Genomic DNA, 16,349 nt, shown 5'->3' with positions numbered 1-16,349 from the left:
ACACACACACACACACACACACACACACACACACACACACACACACACACACACACACACACACACACACACGGGCGCACCTGTCACGACGAAGCCTGAGATCGCGGACCTCCGACTTGAGAGACAGCTCGACTGCAACCTCCTCTGTGTGGTCGTCCCAAATAATCACTGTGAAGCATGCCAAGCCCGTAAGCAGCCGTGCTGGGACATCTACCCCAGAGCAATGAAACGCACGCGCTTCATGCACACGCACATACACATACATATGCACACACATACTCGCTCACCCACTCAAACACGCACCCCAATACTCACTCACACACATGTACACACTTGCACGCATTTGCGCACATGCACACACACAGAGCTCCCCCAAGTGTACAGGGGTGAACAGCACACCTTTGTTTGTGGGGTGGAGCGGGGATCGCCCACCGGCAACCAGGCCAACGTAGTTGCAGCGGAACAGCAGTTGCACCCGCGACAACGTGTTGCTCCCAAGCGGCCGCCGCGCCCGAAGCATGAGAGGATCGCTGCTGTACACGCGATACTCGCACGCTTGCTGATCCTCTGCGACAACAGCAAAGCAACCTGAAATTGCAGCAACACCACGCATGGGCCAAGCACGCGCCCATCGTGTCAACGGCGACAGCAGTCCACAAATCTCAGCACGCATGCCTTCTCGACGGCACTGGCGACCACCGAGTCCACCAAAGCCTCTGCCCCCACTCCCACCACCACCACCGTGTCTATCATAACGTACTGTTGTCCTGGTTCCATCCGGCCCACACAACGCGCATCTTGGTTGGTGGCCTCAGATATGTGTGGAGTCCCAGGCAGGAGCGAGGGGTTGGTTCCTTCAAACACAAACACGCGGTCACACAAAAGGGAGCAGGTGAGTTGAAGAGCGTCAGGCTAGCGACCAAGACGTCGGGTGACAAATGATGTGATTGTGGGCACACACATACATCAATGAGTGAATCAACCACACAGCGCACGCCTCACACACAACAGCGTCGTCCACCTTTGCTTCTCCACCCTCAAAAGCCGCAACGCGGCAAGCGAACAAACCTGCTCTGTGCTGTGTGCTGTTTGCTGTCTGTTGTGGTTCGTGTTGGGCCTTGTTGTGTGTTGTCGCTTCAGCGCTCGGACGATCAATGTATCTTTGTGTGTCGTGTCGTGGCTGGGTTCAGCCCTCGTCATCACCGAAAATTAGCGAAGAATAACCTGCAAAGACGTAAACGAGGATACACTCGAACCTCAACACCTGACCCCCCACCACACCTCGCTGTTGCCGTTATTTGACATGACGAGAGGCTTGCGTCCCCACCCACATCCCCCATTCCTCCCCTGCCTCTTCAATCACTCGCAACACACACACACACACACACACAAGCACAACAAGCAAACAACATGAGCAGCGCACCACAATCGCTGGTGTCGCTTTCGCACACGTCTTCTTCATCACGTCCTCGGCTTCGCTTCCTCTTGATCTTACTCTTCTCCGCTCTGCTTGGCTTTGCAACATTCACGCATGGCGCAGCTGGTATGAATGTGTGTTGTGTCTGTGTGTCTGTGTCTGTGTCTGTGTGTGTCTGTGTCTGTGTGTGCCTGTGTGTGGGGGGGGGCTTATATGTTTGTTTGTTTGTTTGTTTTGTGTGCGGCTGATTGTCGCAATGTCGTTTCGTGTGTTGTTCATGTTGGAGTGAACCCGCGGTGCATGATAGAAGAACTTCGTGGTTTATTTGTGGGCGCGTCACCGCACTCACACATGCTCACACGCTCTCACGCACGCTCACACGCTCACGCACACATACGATGTAACGCAATGCGTGCCTCTTCTATCGCGTTGCCGGTTTGATCGCCTGCACACATACACAGAGACCACAACAGGCTCAACCATTCAGCCAATCATCACCTTCCCACAGACGACGACACAACAGGAATGCATCCCCGCCCCTCAATACCTGATTGGTACGGCACAACAGACCTTCCGAACTGTTGTTGTTTTGGTTCGCCTTGATGGTGGCAAGCCTCGCCACATACACGCACGCTCACACATCTACACTCACACACATCTACACTCATCCACACTCACACGCGCGCACTTTCTCCCTCCCTCGCTGTGTGATCTGGCACGCACAAAACGCCTTGAAGATGTGGCCACCTGCAAGCAAATGTGCTCTGGATCCTACCAGAACGACGAAAGGACAATCTGCTGGGCCGGCTGTGATTGGTACAACGACGGCGGTGACGAGTACTGCAAATGTGCGTGCTCCCAAGGCGTTCCCCGCTCGGACCTGCAAAACCCCTGCGTCACAGGGTGTGGGTTTGCCGATGACACGAGCAAGGTGCTCCTCTGCCCAGCTAACGAGTTTGCACAAGTCGAAAACGACGGCTCCCAGTCGTGCACGCCCGTCACAGCTTGCAGCACAGCGACCGAGTACCAAGTCGTTGCTCCAACTGCGTCGTCAGACAGACAGTGCGCCGTCTTGTCCACGTGCAGCCCGAGCCAGTACGAAGTCACGGCCGCCACGGCCACTTCCGACCGTGAATGTCAAGATGTGAGCGTCTGCGACCGCCGAACCGAGTTTGAACAACAACCACCAACAACAACTTCGGACAGAGAGTGCGCAACCATCACCATCTGCGAAGCAGCTACGCAATATGAGACCAAGGCACCAACGTCAACCAGCGATCGCGAGTGTGCGCCGGTGACGATCTGCACGCGTGGAACGGAGTTTGAAGTAACACCGCCAACTGCAACGACGGATCGAGTGTGCCAGCTGATCACGCAGTGTGACCCCCAAAGCGAATACCAGACGGTCAGCCCCACGTTCAACTCGGACCGGGAGTGCGCAGCCCTTACGACCTGTTCTGTCGACACGGAATACGAGTCAACCCCTCCAACCGCAACGACAGACCGCACGTGCTCAAACCTGACCGTGTGCGGCGCATCCCAGTTTGAGGCGCAGGCGGCAACAGCGACATCAGACAGGACCTGCCAAGACATCACCATCTGCCTCCGTGCAACCCAATACGAACAAGCCCCACCCACGACCACCTCCGACCGTGAATGCCAAGATGTGAGCGTCTGCGACCGCCGAACTGAGTTTGAGCAACACGCACCAACAGCAACTTCGGACAGAGAGTGTGCAACCATCACCACCTGCAACGCAAGAACGGAATATGAGACCAAGGCACCAACGTCGACCACAGACCGTGAATGCACTACGCTGACCCCGTGTGTGCGGGGCGAAGAGTACCAGAGCGTTGGGCCAACTGCAACAAGCGACCGTGAATGCACCCCAATCACGCACTGCCATGTGCTGGGCAAGTACCAGACCATTCCAGCCACATTCAGCACGGATGCAGTGTGCGCGAACCTCTCACGATGCGATGCAACAACCCAGTACGAGCTGGGAGCACCAACAGCAACGTCTGATCGAGTTTGTGATGACCTCGCTTCTTGTAACATTGATCAGTACGAGACGGCAGCACCAACAGCCACGTCTGACCGCACCTGTGCCAACGTCACAGTGTGTGATGCAGCAACAGAGTACGAGACGGCAGCACCAACAGCAACGTCTGACCGCACCTGTGCAAACGTCAACACTTGCAGCATCGAGCAATACGAGACGGCAGCACCAACAGCAACGTCTGACCGCACCTGTGCCAACGTCACAGCGTGTGATGCAGCAACACAGTACGAGACGGCAGCACCAACAGCAACGTCTGACCGCACCTGTGCCAACGTCACAGCGTGTGATGCAGCAGCAGAGTACGAGACGGCAGCACCAACAGCAACGTCTGACCGCACCTGTGCCAACGTCACAGTGTGTGATGCAGCAACACAGTACGAGACGGCAGCACCAACAGCAACGTCTGACCGCACCTGTGCCAACGTCACAGCGTGTGATGCAGCAGCAGAGTACGAGACGGTAGCACCAACAGCAACGTCTGACAGAGCGTGCGCCAACGTCACAGCGTGTGATACAGCTACAGAGTACGAGACGGTAGCACCAACAGCAACGTCTGACCGCACCTGCGCAAACGTCACAGCGTGTGATGCAGCTACAGAGTACGAGACGGTAGCACCAACAGCAACGTCTGATCGCACCTGTGCCAACGTCACAGCGTGTGATGCAGCTACAGAGTACGAGACGGCAGCACCAACAGCAACGTCTGACCGCACGTGCGCCAACGTCACAGCGTGTGATACAGCAACACAGTACGAGATAGCAGCACCAACAGCCACGTCTGATCGCACCTGTTCCAACGTCAACACTTGCAGCATCGAGCAATACGAGACGGCAGCACCAACAGCAACGTCTGACAGAGAGTGCGCCAATCTCACTGTGTGCGATCCAGCCACGCAGTTCCAAGCGACTGCACCAACCTCCGTCTCCGATCGACAATGCGCAAATATCACTGCATGTGGCGCTGCAACACAGTACGAGACTGCAGCAGCTACGCCAACATCCGATCGCACCTGTGCACGCTTGCTCCTGTGCGGCCCATCACAGTACGAGGTGCGTGCGCCAACACCAACGACAGACCGCGTGTGCCAAACCGCCAACTTCACGTCCGTCGTCCACGCCACCGTAACTACGCAAACAGTAGCCTCAGGGCTGGCGCCTGCTGCCGCCCGCGTGCCTTTCTCTCAACCCGCCCTGCTCCCTGTCAGCGTTGCCGGCACAGGGCGCGCAGAGGTGGCTCTGCCCAACACAGACGTGGCCGCGTCGGCGACATACAGCCTTGCCGCCGTCGCTGCACTCAACATCACAGACGCCATCACAGCAACAGCAGACGTGTACCACGACAGCAGCAGCGTTGTAATTCACGCGCGTGTTGCAGACGCCCTGGGTGACACCACCAACATCCTCCCCGGTACGCTCACCGCCGAGGTGGTGGCGGATGCACAGCTGACGACTGCCCTGACCACCGTTGGCAGCACAGCACCCCACACCCTCACCTGCACCTGCGCCGTGCGGTCACAGACACACGGGCTGTGCCAGGCAACATGCAGCGTGCCTCAGGACTGGTTCACAGCACTGGCAGTCGGCACCACTGCGTCTGCCTCCATCGCTGTCCAGGCAAGCAGCACGGGCAGCGCAAGGGCATCCCCACGCCGCACCATCGCCGCTGTCACCGTGCACGGCAGCAGCGCCGCTGTGACCCCGCCCACCAACGCCATTTTCCTGCGCCTGCCCGAGGCGCCTGTTGCGCCCGGCGACGCTGCGACTGTGCAGGTGGGCGCCCGCCTCTCCGCCTTCCCGCTCGGCGGCTTTGTGGTGAAGCTCGAGTGTGCAGACGCGGCCGGCAAGGCCACGTTTGGCGCCGTTGCCATTGACGACACCACCTGGAGCAGCTTCGCGGCCGGGGAGGGAACGTCGGCTGTCAGCATCGGCGCTGTGCTCGCTGAGGGAGCGGCGCAGGTGAGTGGCCAGGACGATGCAGCGGTCCTGTTCACAGTGGCACTGAACCTGGACGATGACGCCGCAACCACAGTCCAGACACTCCTCAACATCAACCTAACGGTGAGTGAGGTGCTCGACAACGCCAACAACATCCGCACCACCGCCACCCGCACGTATGCTGTGGACTTTACGGGTCTCGCCTCCTCCGTGCTCTCCTCTGCAGGCCCGGTCACCGGCGCTGTCCGCATCCGCCCTGTGCGTGCTGTCGGCGCTGTGTCGTTTGTAAGCACCACGCCCCGCATCCTCAACACAGCACCGCTCACGGGCGTCAGCGACGCCGCCGCATTCAGCATCGACACGCGCCTCGTATTGTCGGACGGCCAGCTGGTGTCTACAGCTACATCTGCACTTGCCGCTACAACAACGGTGCAGCAGTGTGCTGTTGCGTCTGGGCCGCCGACACTGGTGTCGCTGGAGCAGGACTGCAGCGGTGGCGTGGTCTCCACGCTGGACACGAGTGGCGGCACGGCTGTTCTGGAGATCAGTACCACCACCACGCTGGGCAGGGCTGCTGCTGCAGTGCTCACGCGCCGTGTGCTGGTGGAGGTGTGGAGCCCACGACTGCCGTTGATGGTGGCCACCGCGCCAAGCGTGCTTCGGCCCATTGCTGGGTGGCGTGAGCCTGCGGCCAACAGCGCCAACTCCTCCACATGTGATGCCCCGCGCTGGCAAACCCCGCATGTGCAGGTGACGGCGACATTTGCGTCCGGCGACCAAGAAGTGTCCGCTGTGGATGTCACCGGGCTTGTCGCTGCCGGCATCACCGCCAACGACACGACCGTGCTTGCCGCCGCTAATGAGGATGAAGTCGGTGTGGCAGCGCTGCGGCCTCTTCGGGCACTGCGGAGCGGCGCTGTGCGTGTTATGGTCGTGCGTGCTGGGGACGGCATTGGCTCAGGCACCGTACTGGGCGAGGCAGCTCAGGCGACTGTAGTCGTGGATCCGGCAACGACGCCTGATGCGTACATCGGATGGCAGGGCATTGATGCCGTGGCCGTGAGCAATGTGGACCTAAGGCCCGTAAGTGGTAGTGACCCAGCCGGGGCAGGCTGGCTCGACGCAGTTGTGTTTGAGGTGGCGGTGGCCACGCACGCGCTGCGGGCAGAGGGTGCGTCCACTGCGCTCCTTGCGAGTCTCGTGCTGGAGGATGGGTGGCGGGAGCCGCTGGTGCCGGCCCGCGACGTCCTCTTCACCAGCATGGCTGCAGACCAGATCACCATTGACGCGGGCAACAGAGCCACTGTTGCTGTCGGCGCGACGAGCGGGTCGCGGGAGCTGGTGGCGGCCCAGCTCACGTCCACGGCAGTCGACGCTGCAACGGGCAACAACGCCGCCTGCGTGCCTCGCGTGCGCGCAAACGTGACGCTCGACCTCGACCTGCCGGCCCCGACAGGCGTGCGGGTGAGCGGTGTTGTTTCTCGCATCACGCCCGCAGGTGACGCCGCTGCGCTGGCCGGCATTGCAACTGGCTTCAGCATTGGTGTGGCGGTTGCTTTTGAGGACGGCACGGAGCGGGATATGACGACAGATGGGCGTGTGACAGCAACGGTGGCCCCGTCTGCTGCTGGTGCTACTGTAGAGCGGGGAGCCAACGGCGCGCTTCGCGTGGAGGCCATTGCCGCAGCACCAAACTCGCCGTCCATATCGCTGGTGACAGTGGCTTTTGATGGCGGTAACGGACCCGCGTCCGTCGTCAACACCACGTTCCAGGTGCTGACAGTCAAATACACGGCCCTCCGCACAACGGCACGCCCCTTTCCAGCGTACGCGGGATCGCAGAGCGTCAGCGTGACTGAGCTTGCTCCCATCAACGGCACGGCTCCGCTTCAGTACCAGCGCGCACAGCTGGCGACAGCCATGATGCTGGACGATGGCAGTGAGCTTGCGCTTGATGCCGGTGACGTGGTGTATGCGGTGCGCCGTGCAGATGACGATGACAGTGCAGCACAACTGCTGCAGGGCGCAGTGGTGGAGCCATCAACGCCAGGAAACATCACCGTGCTCGCAACGGCATTTGGATCATTTGAAGAGAGCCCTCGCTTTGGCCTGAGCGTGGTCGACGATGCAGTGCACGTGGTTGCGCTCCGCTCCCTCAGCACCACCTCTGGTATCGCGTTGACTTCACAGCAGGGGCAGACTGCAGGCTTTGCTGTCTGTGCGGCGGAGCTTAGCGATGGCACGCAGCTGCCACAGCTGTACTCCAACGGCCGTGCCCAGTATCCGAGTCTCATTCAACTGTCGGTGTCTGACGCAGATGTGCTGCGCATCAACAGCACCACGGGGGAAGTTGTGCTGCTTGCCAACAGCCCAGGCGTGCTGCAGATTGTCGCACAGGTCACGTCGGCGCCCTCTGTTGTGACCACGACCGACGTGTCGTGCAACCTCCAGCCTGCGCTCGGCGACGTGGACGTCGGCCAGATGTCTGGTGTACCGGTCCCTGGCCCGCTGTCCATCGGCGACGAGCTGCAGGTGCAAGTGCGCGTCAACACAGGGAGCACGGACATTGGCTCGTTTACCATGGAGCTGCAGTATGATGCTTCTATTGTGTCGTTTGTTGGCGCTGATGCGACGTTTGGGGGAAGCCTGGAGGCCACGGACGATGGCCAGGGCTCGTTGCGTCTCGGTGGTGTTGTGTCTTCGAGCGGCGTTGGCGGGAGCGCTGCTGCCATTGCTCACGTTACGTTCCAGGCCGTCAGCGCTGGCGCGTTTGTGGTTGAGGGCGCGGTGACGGACTTGTTGGACCGCCAGCTTCCATCGCAACCGATTGTGGCGGGCCTGCCGTCTGCGGTTGTTGCTGGACGCGTGTGGATTTCGGTCACCGGTGCCGACGGTGGAGAGCAGCAGAGACGAAGGCGTTCGGGGGTGCGGCTGCCGGTACCACCACCCCAGTCCCTGGCGCAGCCACGGCGGCGGCGCAACGCAGACAGCGACCCGTTTGCAAGTGCAGCGGACGTGGACGGCGATGGGCGGTTCACAATTGGAGACGCGTTCTTCACGCTGCGGTATGTGGTGCTGGAGACGCAAGAGTTTGCCGGGGCGGACGGAGCGGCGGTGCAGGCCATTCTGGCCGAGGACCCCCGGCGACGCAGCGCACTCGACGCAGACCGGGACGGCACTGTGCGTCTGCGCGACAGCAGGCTGCAGAGCCAAGTAGCCACTGGCAAAGCGGTGTTCCTCGGCAGCATCCCAGGCGTGGACGTTGCCGTAAACCAAGACACGTCAGCATGTGGCGTTTCCGTGAGCGCAACTGTGTTTGAGCCTGGCCTTGGCGGAGCTGCTGCCTCCTCGACACGGGTGTTTGTGTTGGTTGATGGGCTTGCGCAAGACGGGGGCACAACCGCCACCCTGCTATCGCTGCCTGGCACTGGCACTGGCATTGATGTGGCACAGCTGTCACCGGCTCTGTCCGACGCTGTCGCTGTGTACGGCAGCGAGCCTGGGGCGCAGGCTGTGCTGCTCGAGGCTGTGCCATCAAATGCAAGTGCACCCGTGAGCGCTGTGTACACGGCTCTCTTGCCACCTGCTGTGGATACGCAGCTCATTGGCGTGTCGGTGTTTGCGGTTGTGTCACGTGGTGTGCGGACGTACGCAACGTTCTTCGGCAACCAGGCAACGACGGGTGCGCCTGTCGTGCCCTCAAGGCGCACCGAGACTGTGCGCGCATTTGCCAACGCAGACGTGGACGCCGCAGTCCTAGATACGGGGCTTGATTCTGGCTACAACCCCCTCACCACCGCAGCCCTCAACAACACGCGCGCGCAGCAGTATTGTATCCGACAATGCGTGGCCACGGGCGACGATGTCGTGTCTGCCTACTTTTACAACACGACCGCGTTCACGTGTGTTTCCACCAGCACATGCGACACGCTGAGTGAGTACGAAAGTGAGCCAGCAACGAGCACAAGCAACAGAGAATGTGAGCCGCTGAGAGCTTGTGACGCAGCAACAGAGTACGAGACGGCAGCACCAACAGCAACGTCTGATCGCACCTGTGCCAACGTCACAGCGTGTGATGCAGCTACAGAGTACGAGACGGCAGCACCAACAGCAACGTCTGATCGCACCTGTGCCAACGTCACAGCTTGTGACGCAGCAACAGAGTACGAGACGGCAGCACCAACAGCAACGTCTGATCGCACCTGTGCCAACGTCACAGCGTGTGATGCAGCTACAGAGTACGAGACGGAAGCACCAACAGCAACGTCTGACCGCACCTGTGCCAACGTCACAGCGTGTGACGCAGCAACAGAGTACGAGACGGCAGCACCAACAGCAACGTCTGATCGCACCTGTGCCAACGTCACAGCGTGTGATGCAGCTACAGAGTACGAGACGGAAGCACCAACAGCAACGTCTGACCGCACCTGTTCCAACGTCAACACTTGCAGCATCGAGCAATACGAGACGGCAGCACCAACAGCAACGTCTGACCGCACCTGTGCCAACGTCACGTCTTGTGCAGGTGACCAGTACGAGATAGCAGCACCAACAGCAACGTCTGACCGCACGTGCGCCAACGTCACAGCGTGTGATGCAGCAACAGAGTACGAGACGGCAGCACCAACAGCAACGTCTGACCGCACGTGCGCCAACGTCACAGCGTGTGATACAGCAACACAGTACGAGATAGCAGCACCAACAGCCACGTCTGATCGCACCTGTTCCAACGTCAACACTTGCAGCATCGAGCAATACGAGACGGCAGCACCAACAGCCACGTCTGACAGAGAGTGCGCCAATCTCACTGTGTGCGATCCAGTCACGCAGTTCCAAGCAACTGCACCAACAGCCACATCCGACAGGCTTTGCGCGAACTTGACTTCTAGTTCAACTCAGAGTCCAACAGCAGCTGCTGCTATTGCTTCTGTTCAAATTCCGGAAGCATCAAACCTTGGGCTAGCTGTGTCTGTGCTTGGCGCCCTTGTGTGTTGTTTTGGTTTGGTTCGGACGGTTCGTACACCAGTGTGGCCACTGTTTCTTTCACTCGCTCTGTGCCACGTGTACTTCGGCGTTGAGTCCGTTGCACTGTCCGACGACATTTCGTTTTCTCTTGTTGCGGACCGGTGCCTCGCCCTCGGCGCTTTCAAGCTTGCGCTTTCATTGAGTTGTCTCTGGTAAGATTGCTGATGGGATGATGTGTCCAGTTCACCTTGTGCCTGCATTTGATTCGCTATGTGTTACTCACTTTCTCCACTTGCTTCTTTCGCTAGCTGGCTTGGTGCATGCGTCCTTCAGTCGTCCACCGACATCAATCCTTTCACGTTGCGTCCTCTCGGGCTCTTTGCCATCGTCTGCGGTCAGTGCGCTCCTAGTGCAGCTTTGAGTGTTTGTTCCAAGCAGTGTAGAGCCTAGGTCCACGCGCCTGCTGTACTCACCAACATTACTTTGCTATCCGCCTACAGCCATTCCAATCACAACTGCTGTTGCCCTCGTCGCTGCCGCGCCGTCCTCATTTGGAGCGTCGACCGGCTGGTAAGTGTATTGGAGGTGTTGCACCACATGAAACGATCAACTGCGCGTGGGTGTGGGCCGTCGCTGTGCCAACTTTACTCACACCAGGTACGCCTTGCTCGCTTCGCTTTTGACAGGTGTGACCTCCATCAACCGCTAGCACGAGGCCTCGCTGGTATTCTGGCGTCCTGTACTCTGGGCTTTTCCCCGCTGATTTACGCGAGCATACGACGCATCCGTCACCGCCGCCAGTTCTTCATGGGCGACATTGTTGATGATTTGTTTGGGAACGAGTCTCGCATCCAGCGGCCGTTGCTGGCTGCTGCCATCCTCCTCGTTGTCGCCAACCGCGTCTCACTCAACCTTCCAGTGCATCTGAGTGTGGATGACGATATTCCAGAGCACATGCCAGTGGTGAACGTCATGTGTGCGGTTGCGTTGACGGCGGTGTCCCTGGTCTTCTTGTGCACGCGTCTTGGTCGATCAGATAACAACGGCAGCAACAAGGGCGGTCTTGCTGGATATGCTTCACCCAACAACAGTGGAGACCCATCCAAATTCGTTCATTTGAACACCATGCCTGCAGATGATGTTCCACGCAGCTTTGTCAGCCGCATTAGCAAACGAGGCGCGTTCTCGCCTTCAACACCCGCTCACCTACCAGGCAGCATCAGCAGGAGCATGCTGACTTCCTTCCGTTATCTTCCACGGTACGAAAATGACAGCAGTTCTGACGATGTGTCAGGCATGAGTATCTCGGACAAAGTGCACGAGGACGTCAGTGGCATTCACGAGGATACATCTTCCTCTTCGATTCTAAGAGGTTTGACGTCACTGGACATTAGCGATGGGGGGGAATCGATCGACTTGTTCCCAGTTGCAATCGATCGACAGGAGGTTGAGAACGCCGATGTGGAAAGTATTGAGGACAATGTTGTTGTGGTTTGAATGCTTTGCGGTGACGTTTTTGAAGATCACGAGTGTGTACTGGTGTGCTTTCTGAATTGTAACGTGCGCTGTGTTACCTTCTAATAAATATGACCTTGTTTTCAGTTGACTGACACGCATGACAGACATGCTACAACGAAATTTCTTCCAAATTCATAAAACCAAAGCAAGCAAAACCAATGCAGAACCGCTTGAATGTTGAATGTTACGAGGACAGCCAGTGTTCCTGCATTGACTCACTGTGTGTGATGGCACTCAATGATTTCTAAGATCCAGCATGTTGTAGACAGGGTAGAGTGCATCACATGGAATTCACTGCCATTCTGCTAAAACACGGTGTGTGTGTGTGTGTTTTACTGTAGGCAAACGCAACAAACAAGAACACAAGGAGAATGAACAAGCACAACAAGCTGCCGCCAAATCAACTCGGGCAGCATGCTCAAACAAACACAAGACTAGTGCACACACAGTCAATGGCGCTGCCAAGGCGACATGGGCAGCGTGTGCACGAACACAAACAATCTAAACAATGAGCAGCATGCATACATGCGCGCAGAGCAATGCTAGGCATGGCATGAATGCTTGCAGGCAAGCATACACAACAGACAACACTTCACAACACTGCATGGTACGCACACATAGCATTTGCCAAACATGGCGAGCATGCACACACACACACATGGCACACAACTCACGTGTGTAGGGGAAGGAGGAGAGGAGAGGCAGTTGGCACACATGCATGCCAGCAGAGTGGAAGGAATGTTTGCCAACGGAAAAACCACAAAGCAGGTGTTGTTGGCAAACAAGACAAAACCACATGAGAAGGCAAATTAGGAAGGACTCAACACAAAACAGAAACTCACTGACTCTCAACACTCAACACAAAACAGAAACTCACTCACTCTCAACAAACTTCCGCGGCCACTGCGCGCAGCAGTGCCGCAAGCTGCAGGCGGCCAAGCGCTACCACGTCATCGACGTGCGGCAGATCCTGGCTACGCTTCGCAACCACGGCAACGGCAACGGCAAGCGGCCAGGATCCTCTCGCCCGCAGCACGGACGAGCAGCTCCATTCAAGAAGGCGGCCGTCGTCAGCCACGGCCCTCAGCGCATGGAGACCTTCGCCATCCACCACGATGCCCTCATGCTGCAGCCCGAGGGCGAGGAGGAGGGCCACGCCATCGGACCAATGCCACCACAGCTGTGGCTCGCTGACAGCGGTGCCACGGCGCACATCACCAGCGACGCCTCCCTCCTCACCAACTACATCGCCGTCACGCAGCACGTCACCGTTGCCAACAGCCAGGCCGTCACGGTCATCGGCAAGGGCGACGCCGTGCTCCGCGTGACTGGCACCGACGGCGCTCCAGGCACCATCACGCTGAAGAACGTGCTGCATGTCCCCGACATCAAGTACAACCTTTGGCGCTGAACCCTGGTGACTCGCGCGCGTCGGGTGCTTCCGTCGTCATTGCTGCGGACGACGAGCCGCATCCCAGGTTGCCACATGGAGCGGGCTCTGCTGCCGTCTCAAGGACACGGGCCATCTCTCCTCTACGCCAGTGGCACTAACTTCCCAACAAGCCACGGCGCTTGCGGGGAGCTCGTGCACAGCAGCGATGGGGAAGCCGAGGATGCTGACGAGGGCGCCTCTGCACACGACGTGCTAGGCATCGCAGCAGCGCGGCCGTCGACGCCATCCGGCAGCAGATCGCCAGGCCTCTTCCAAGCACATCGTTACCTGTGGACCATGTTGCGCTTGGCAAGAGCACGCCGCGCCTCCATCCCGAAGCAGTCTGCTCCACGTAGCGCTGGGCCATGCCAGCTGCTCTACGCCGACATCGCCGGTCCGCTGGAGGAGACGTCGCTGCGAGGTGCACGCTACGCGCTGACCTTCATCGACGACTGCACGCGCTTTGCCTGGACGTTTCTCATCCGGCACAAGAACGAGGTCGGTGCGGCCCTGGAGCAACTGCGCAAGGACCGTCACGTCGTCAACGCCACGCTGCAGACGGATAGCGACGCCGTCTTCAAGAGCCAGGACTTCACCGACCTGTGCCTGGCCTTCGACATCAAGCAGCGCTTCTCGCCACCGCACTCGCAGGCCAAGAACGGATCCGCGGAGCGCACTTTCCGCACCCTCTTCGAGACGGCGCGTACGATGCTGTTTGCTGCGGACCTGGACAAGCCGTTCTGGGGCTTCGCCGTGCAGCACGCCACGCTGCTGCACAACATCGCGCCACGCAGGAGCCTCAAGGACAAGTCACCGTTCGAGGCCCTGACTGGGCACCCCTTTGACGTCAGCCTGTTGCGCGTCTTCGGCTCGCCGGCCTACGTGCATGTGGAGAAGAGCAGCACGCGGCACAAGCTTGACCCACGCTCACGCGTTGGCGTCTACGTCGGCTTCGCTGAGGAGGACCAGGCCCACGTCGTCTGGATGCCGGACACGCGACGCGTTGTCCACACCATCCACGCTCGCTTCGGCGCCATCAAGAACAAGGACGCCGTCTCCTCTCAGCAGCAGCAAGAGCAGAACAGCGGTGCCTCTGCTTCGCATGCCAACAAGACCGCTCAGCGTTCGACCGAGGACAGTGCCACCGGCGCTCCCCCTGCACCACGTGCGGGGGAGCCGCAGCTCCAGCCACGCGCCCTTGGCGGCTCCGTCTGGGACCAGCTGCTGTTGTCTGAGACCCTCGGCGACAAGGACACCTCTGGTGGCTCAACCACCACGTGTCACGTTGCCACCAGCGCTGCTGGTACGGGGGAGAAGACATCAGCAGTGGGTGGTCATCTACCAGACATCGCTGCTGGCAGTTTTGCCACGTCAGCTGAGCCAGCCACCGTCAAGGAGGCGCTTGCCTCGCCAGACTCTGAGGAGTGGCGCCAAGCCATCCTGGACGAGTTTGCGGCAATGCAGGCCAATGACGTCTACGACGTCGTGCCTCGCGCTGACCTTCCCAAGGGCCAGAAGGTGCTCCACAGCATGGTCATCTTTCGGAGGAAGCGCGATGACCAGGGCAAGGTAATCAAGTACAAGGCGCGCTGGGTTGCCAAAGGCTACTCCCAGGTCCACGGTGTCAACTACACGGACACCTTTGCTCCGACGGCTACCATCGCAGCCATCCGCACCATGCTCGCCATGGCCGTCGCGCGTGGCATGAACGTCCAGCAGATGGACGTCAACACGGCGTTCCTCAACGCGCCCGTGGATCACGAGATCTACGTCCAGCCACCGGCCGTCGACGGCATCTTCTCGCCGAATACGGTGCTGCGCCTCAAGCGTGGGCTGTATGGGCTGAAGCAGAGCCCGCGCCTGTGGAACCACACGCTGGACGCCTGGATGCGCGAGCAGGACTTCGTCGCTACAGCCACGGACGCCTGCATCTACCGCCGCACCTGCAAGGGTGGCAAAGTGATGTGGGTTGCCGTCTACGTGGACGACCTGCTCATCTTCGCCGACAGCGACAGCGACATGGCCGCCTTCAAGAAGGCCATCTCCAAGCGCTTCAAGATGAAGGACCTGGGCAGCCCAGACATATGTCTCGGCATCAAGGTGCAGCACAACCGCAAGGCCAGGACCGTCACCATGAGCCAGGAGCACTACCTGCGCAACGTGCTGGAGGCCTTCGGCATGGCTGACTGCAAGCCTGTCGGCACGCCGCTCTGCACGGGCTACGTCGACAAGCCAGCCGACAAGGAGGAGCCACTGCCGGATGTGCCGTTCCGCGAGCTGCTTGGCTCCCTCCTCTATGCTGCGACGATGACGCGCCCAGACATCTCGGCGGCTGTCTCCATCCTGTCTCGCCGCATGCAGCACTTCGGCATGGACCACTGGAAGGCTGCCAAGCACCTTCTTCGCTACATCAAGGGCACCTTGTCCTACACCATCAAGTACGCCGCCACTGGCGACACCAGCAACGGCAGCACTGCCGACGGCGTGCTCTCAGCGTACTCGGATGCGTCGTTCGCCTCCGACGTTGACACGCGACGTTCCCGCACGGGCTTCGTCGTCTTCTGTGTTGAGACACGACAGGTGGTGTGTGTGTGTTTACTGTAGGCAAACGCAACAAACAAGAACACAAGGAGAATGAACAAGCACAACAAGCTGCCGCCAAATCAACTCGGGCAGCACGCTCAAACAAACACTAGACAAGTGCACACACAGTCAATGACGCTGCCAAGGCGACATGGGCAGAGTGTGCACGAACACAAACAATCTAAACAGCGAACAGCATGCATACATGCGCGCAAAGCAATGCTAGGCATGGCATGAATGCTTGCAGGCAAGCATACACTTCACAACACTGCATGGCACGCACACATGGCATTTGCCAAGCATGACGGGCATGCACACACACATGGCACACATGACACACAACTCACGTGTGTAGGGGAAGGAGGAGAGGAGAGGCAGTTGGCACACATGCATGCCAGCAGAGAGGACGAATGTTTGCAACGGAAAAACCACAAGGC

General features: G+C 59.3%; 4 protein-coding genes across 5 annotated transcripts in view; 2 read left to right on the top strand and 2 right to left on the bottom strand.

Moving 5' to 3' along the window:
* The window catches only part of PTSG_09084 (uncharacterized protein), a gene marked incomplete at both ends in the record, with an annotated part of 6,420 nt that extends 5,623 nt beyond the window's left edge, over positions 1-797 (bottom strand). Inside the window, 3 exons of the mRNA XM_004989829.1 lie at positions 81-168; positions 400-588; positions 761-797. Of these exons, the coding sequence (XP_004989886.1) occupies positions 81-168; positions 400-588; positions 761-797 (314 nt within the window). The remainder of the gene's footprint in view (positions 1-80; positions 169-399; positions 589-760) is intronic.
* A 496-nt stretch (positions 798-1,293) lies between these two features.
* PTSG_09083 lies at positions 1,294-11,974 on the top strand (the record flags this gene model as incomplete). 2 transcript variants are annotated; one of them, XM_004989827.1, is made up of 7 exons in its annotated part: positions 1,294-1,543; positions 1,879-1,971; positions 2,155-2,675; positions 3,198-10,591; positions 10,688-10,773; positions 10,880-10,949; positions 11,066-11,876. In XM_004989827.1, the coding sequence occupies 7 exons, from the start codon at positions 1,411-1,413 to the stop codon at positions 11,874-11,876; spliced, it is 9,108 nt and encodes a 3,035-aa protein (XP_004989884.1). The 2 variants fall into 2 exon arrangements, with proteins under 2 accessions (XP_004989884.1, XP_004989885.1); XM_004989828.1 differs by having other exon boundaries at positions 1,411-1,543; positions 2,155-10,591; positions 11,066-11,974.
* A 661-nt stretch (positions 11,975-12,635) lies between these two features.
* PTSG_12835 (uncharacterized protein) lies at positions 12,636-15,933 on the top strand (the record flags this gene model as incomplete). Its single annotated transcript, XM_004989826.1, has 3 exons — positions 12,636-12,665; positions 12,811-13,289; positions 13,440-15,933. 3 exons carry the CDS (start codon positions 12,636-12,638, stop codon positions 15,931-15,933), a joined length of 3,003 nt encoding a protein of 1,000 aa, XP_004989883.1.
* Positions 15,934-16,172: 239 nt separating this feature from the next.
* PTSG_12834 (uncharacterized protein) overlaps positions 16,173-16,349 on the bottom strand; it is a gene marked incomplete at both ends in the record, with an annotated part of 1,801 nt that continues 1,624 nt past the window's right edge. The window contains one exon of the mRNA XM_004989825.1: positions 16,173-16,180. Within this exon, the coding sequence (XP_004989882.1) occupies positions 16,173-16,180 (8 nt within the window). The remainder of the gene's footprint in view (positions 16,181-16,349) is intronic.

The sequence above is a fragment of the Salpingoeca rosetta genome (assembly GCF_000188695.1).
Source record: "Salpingoeca rosetta unplaced genomic scaffold supercont1.27, whole genome shotgun sequence".
Lineage (NCBI taxonomy): Eukaryota > Choanoflagellata > Craspedida > Salpingoecidae > Salpingoeca > Salpingoeca rosetta.
This window is presented reverse-complemented; position numbering and strand designations above follow the sequence as displayed.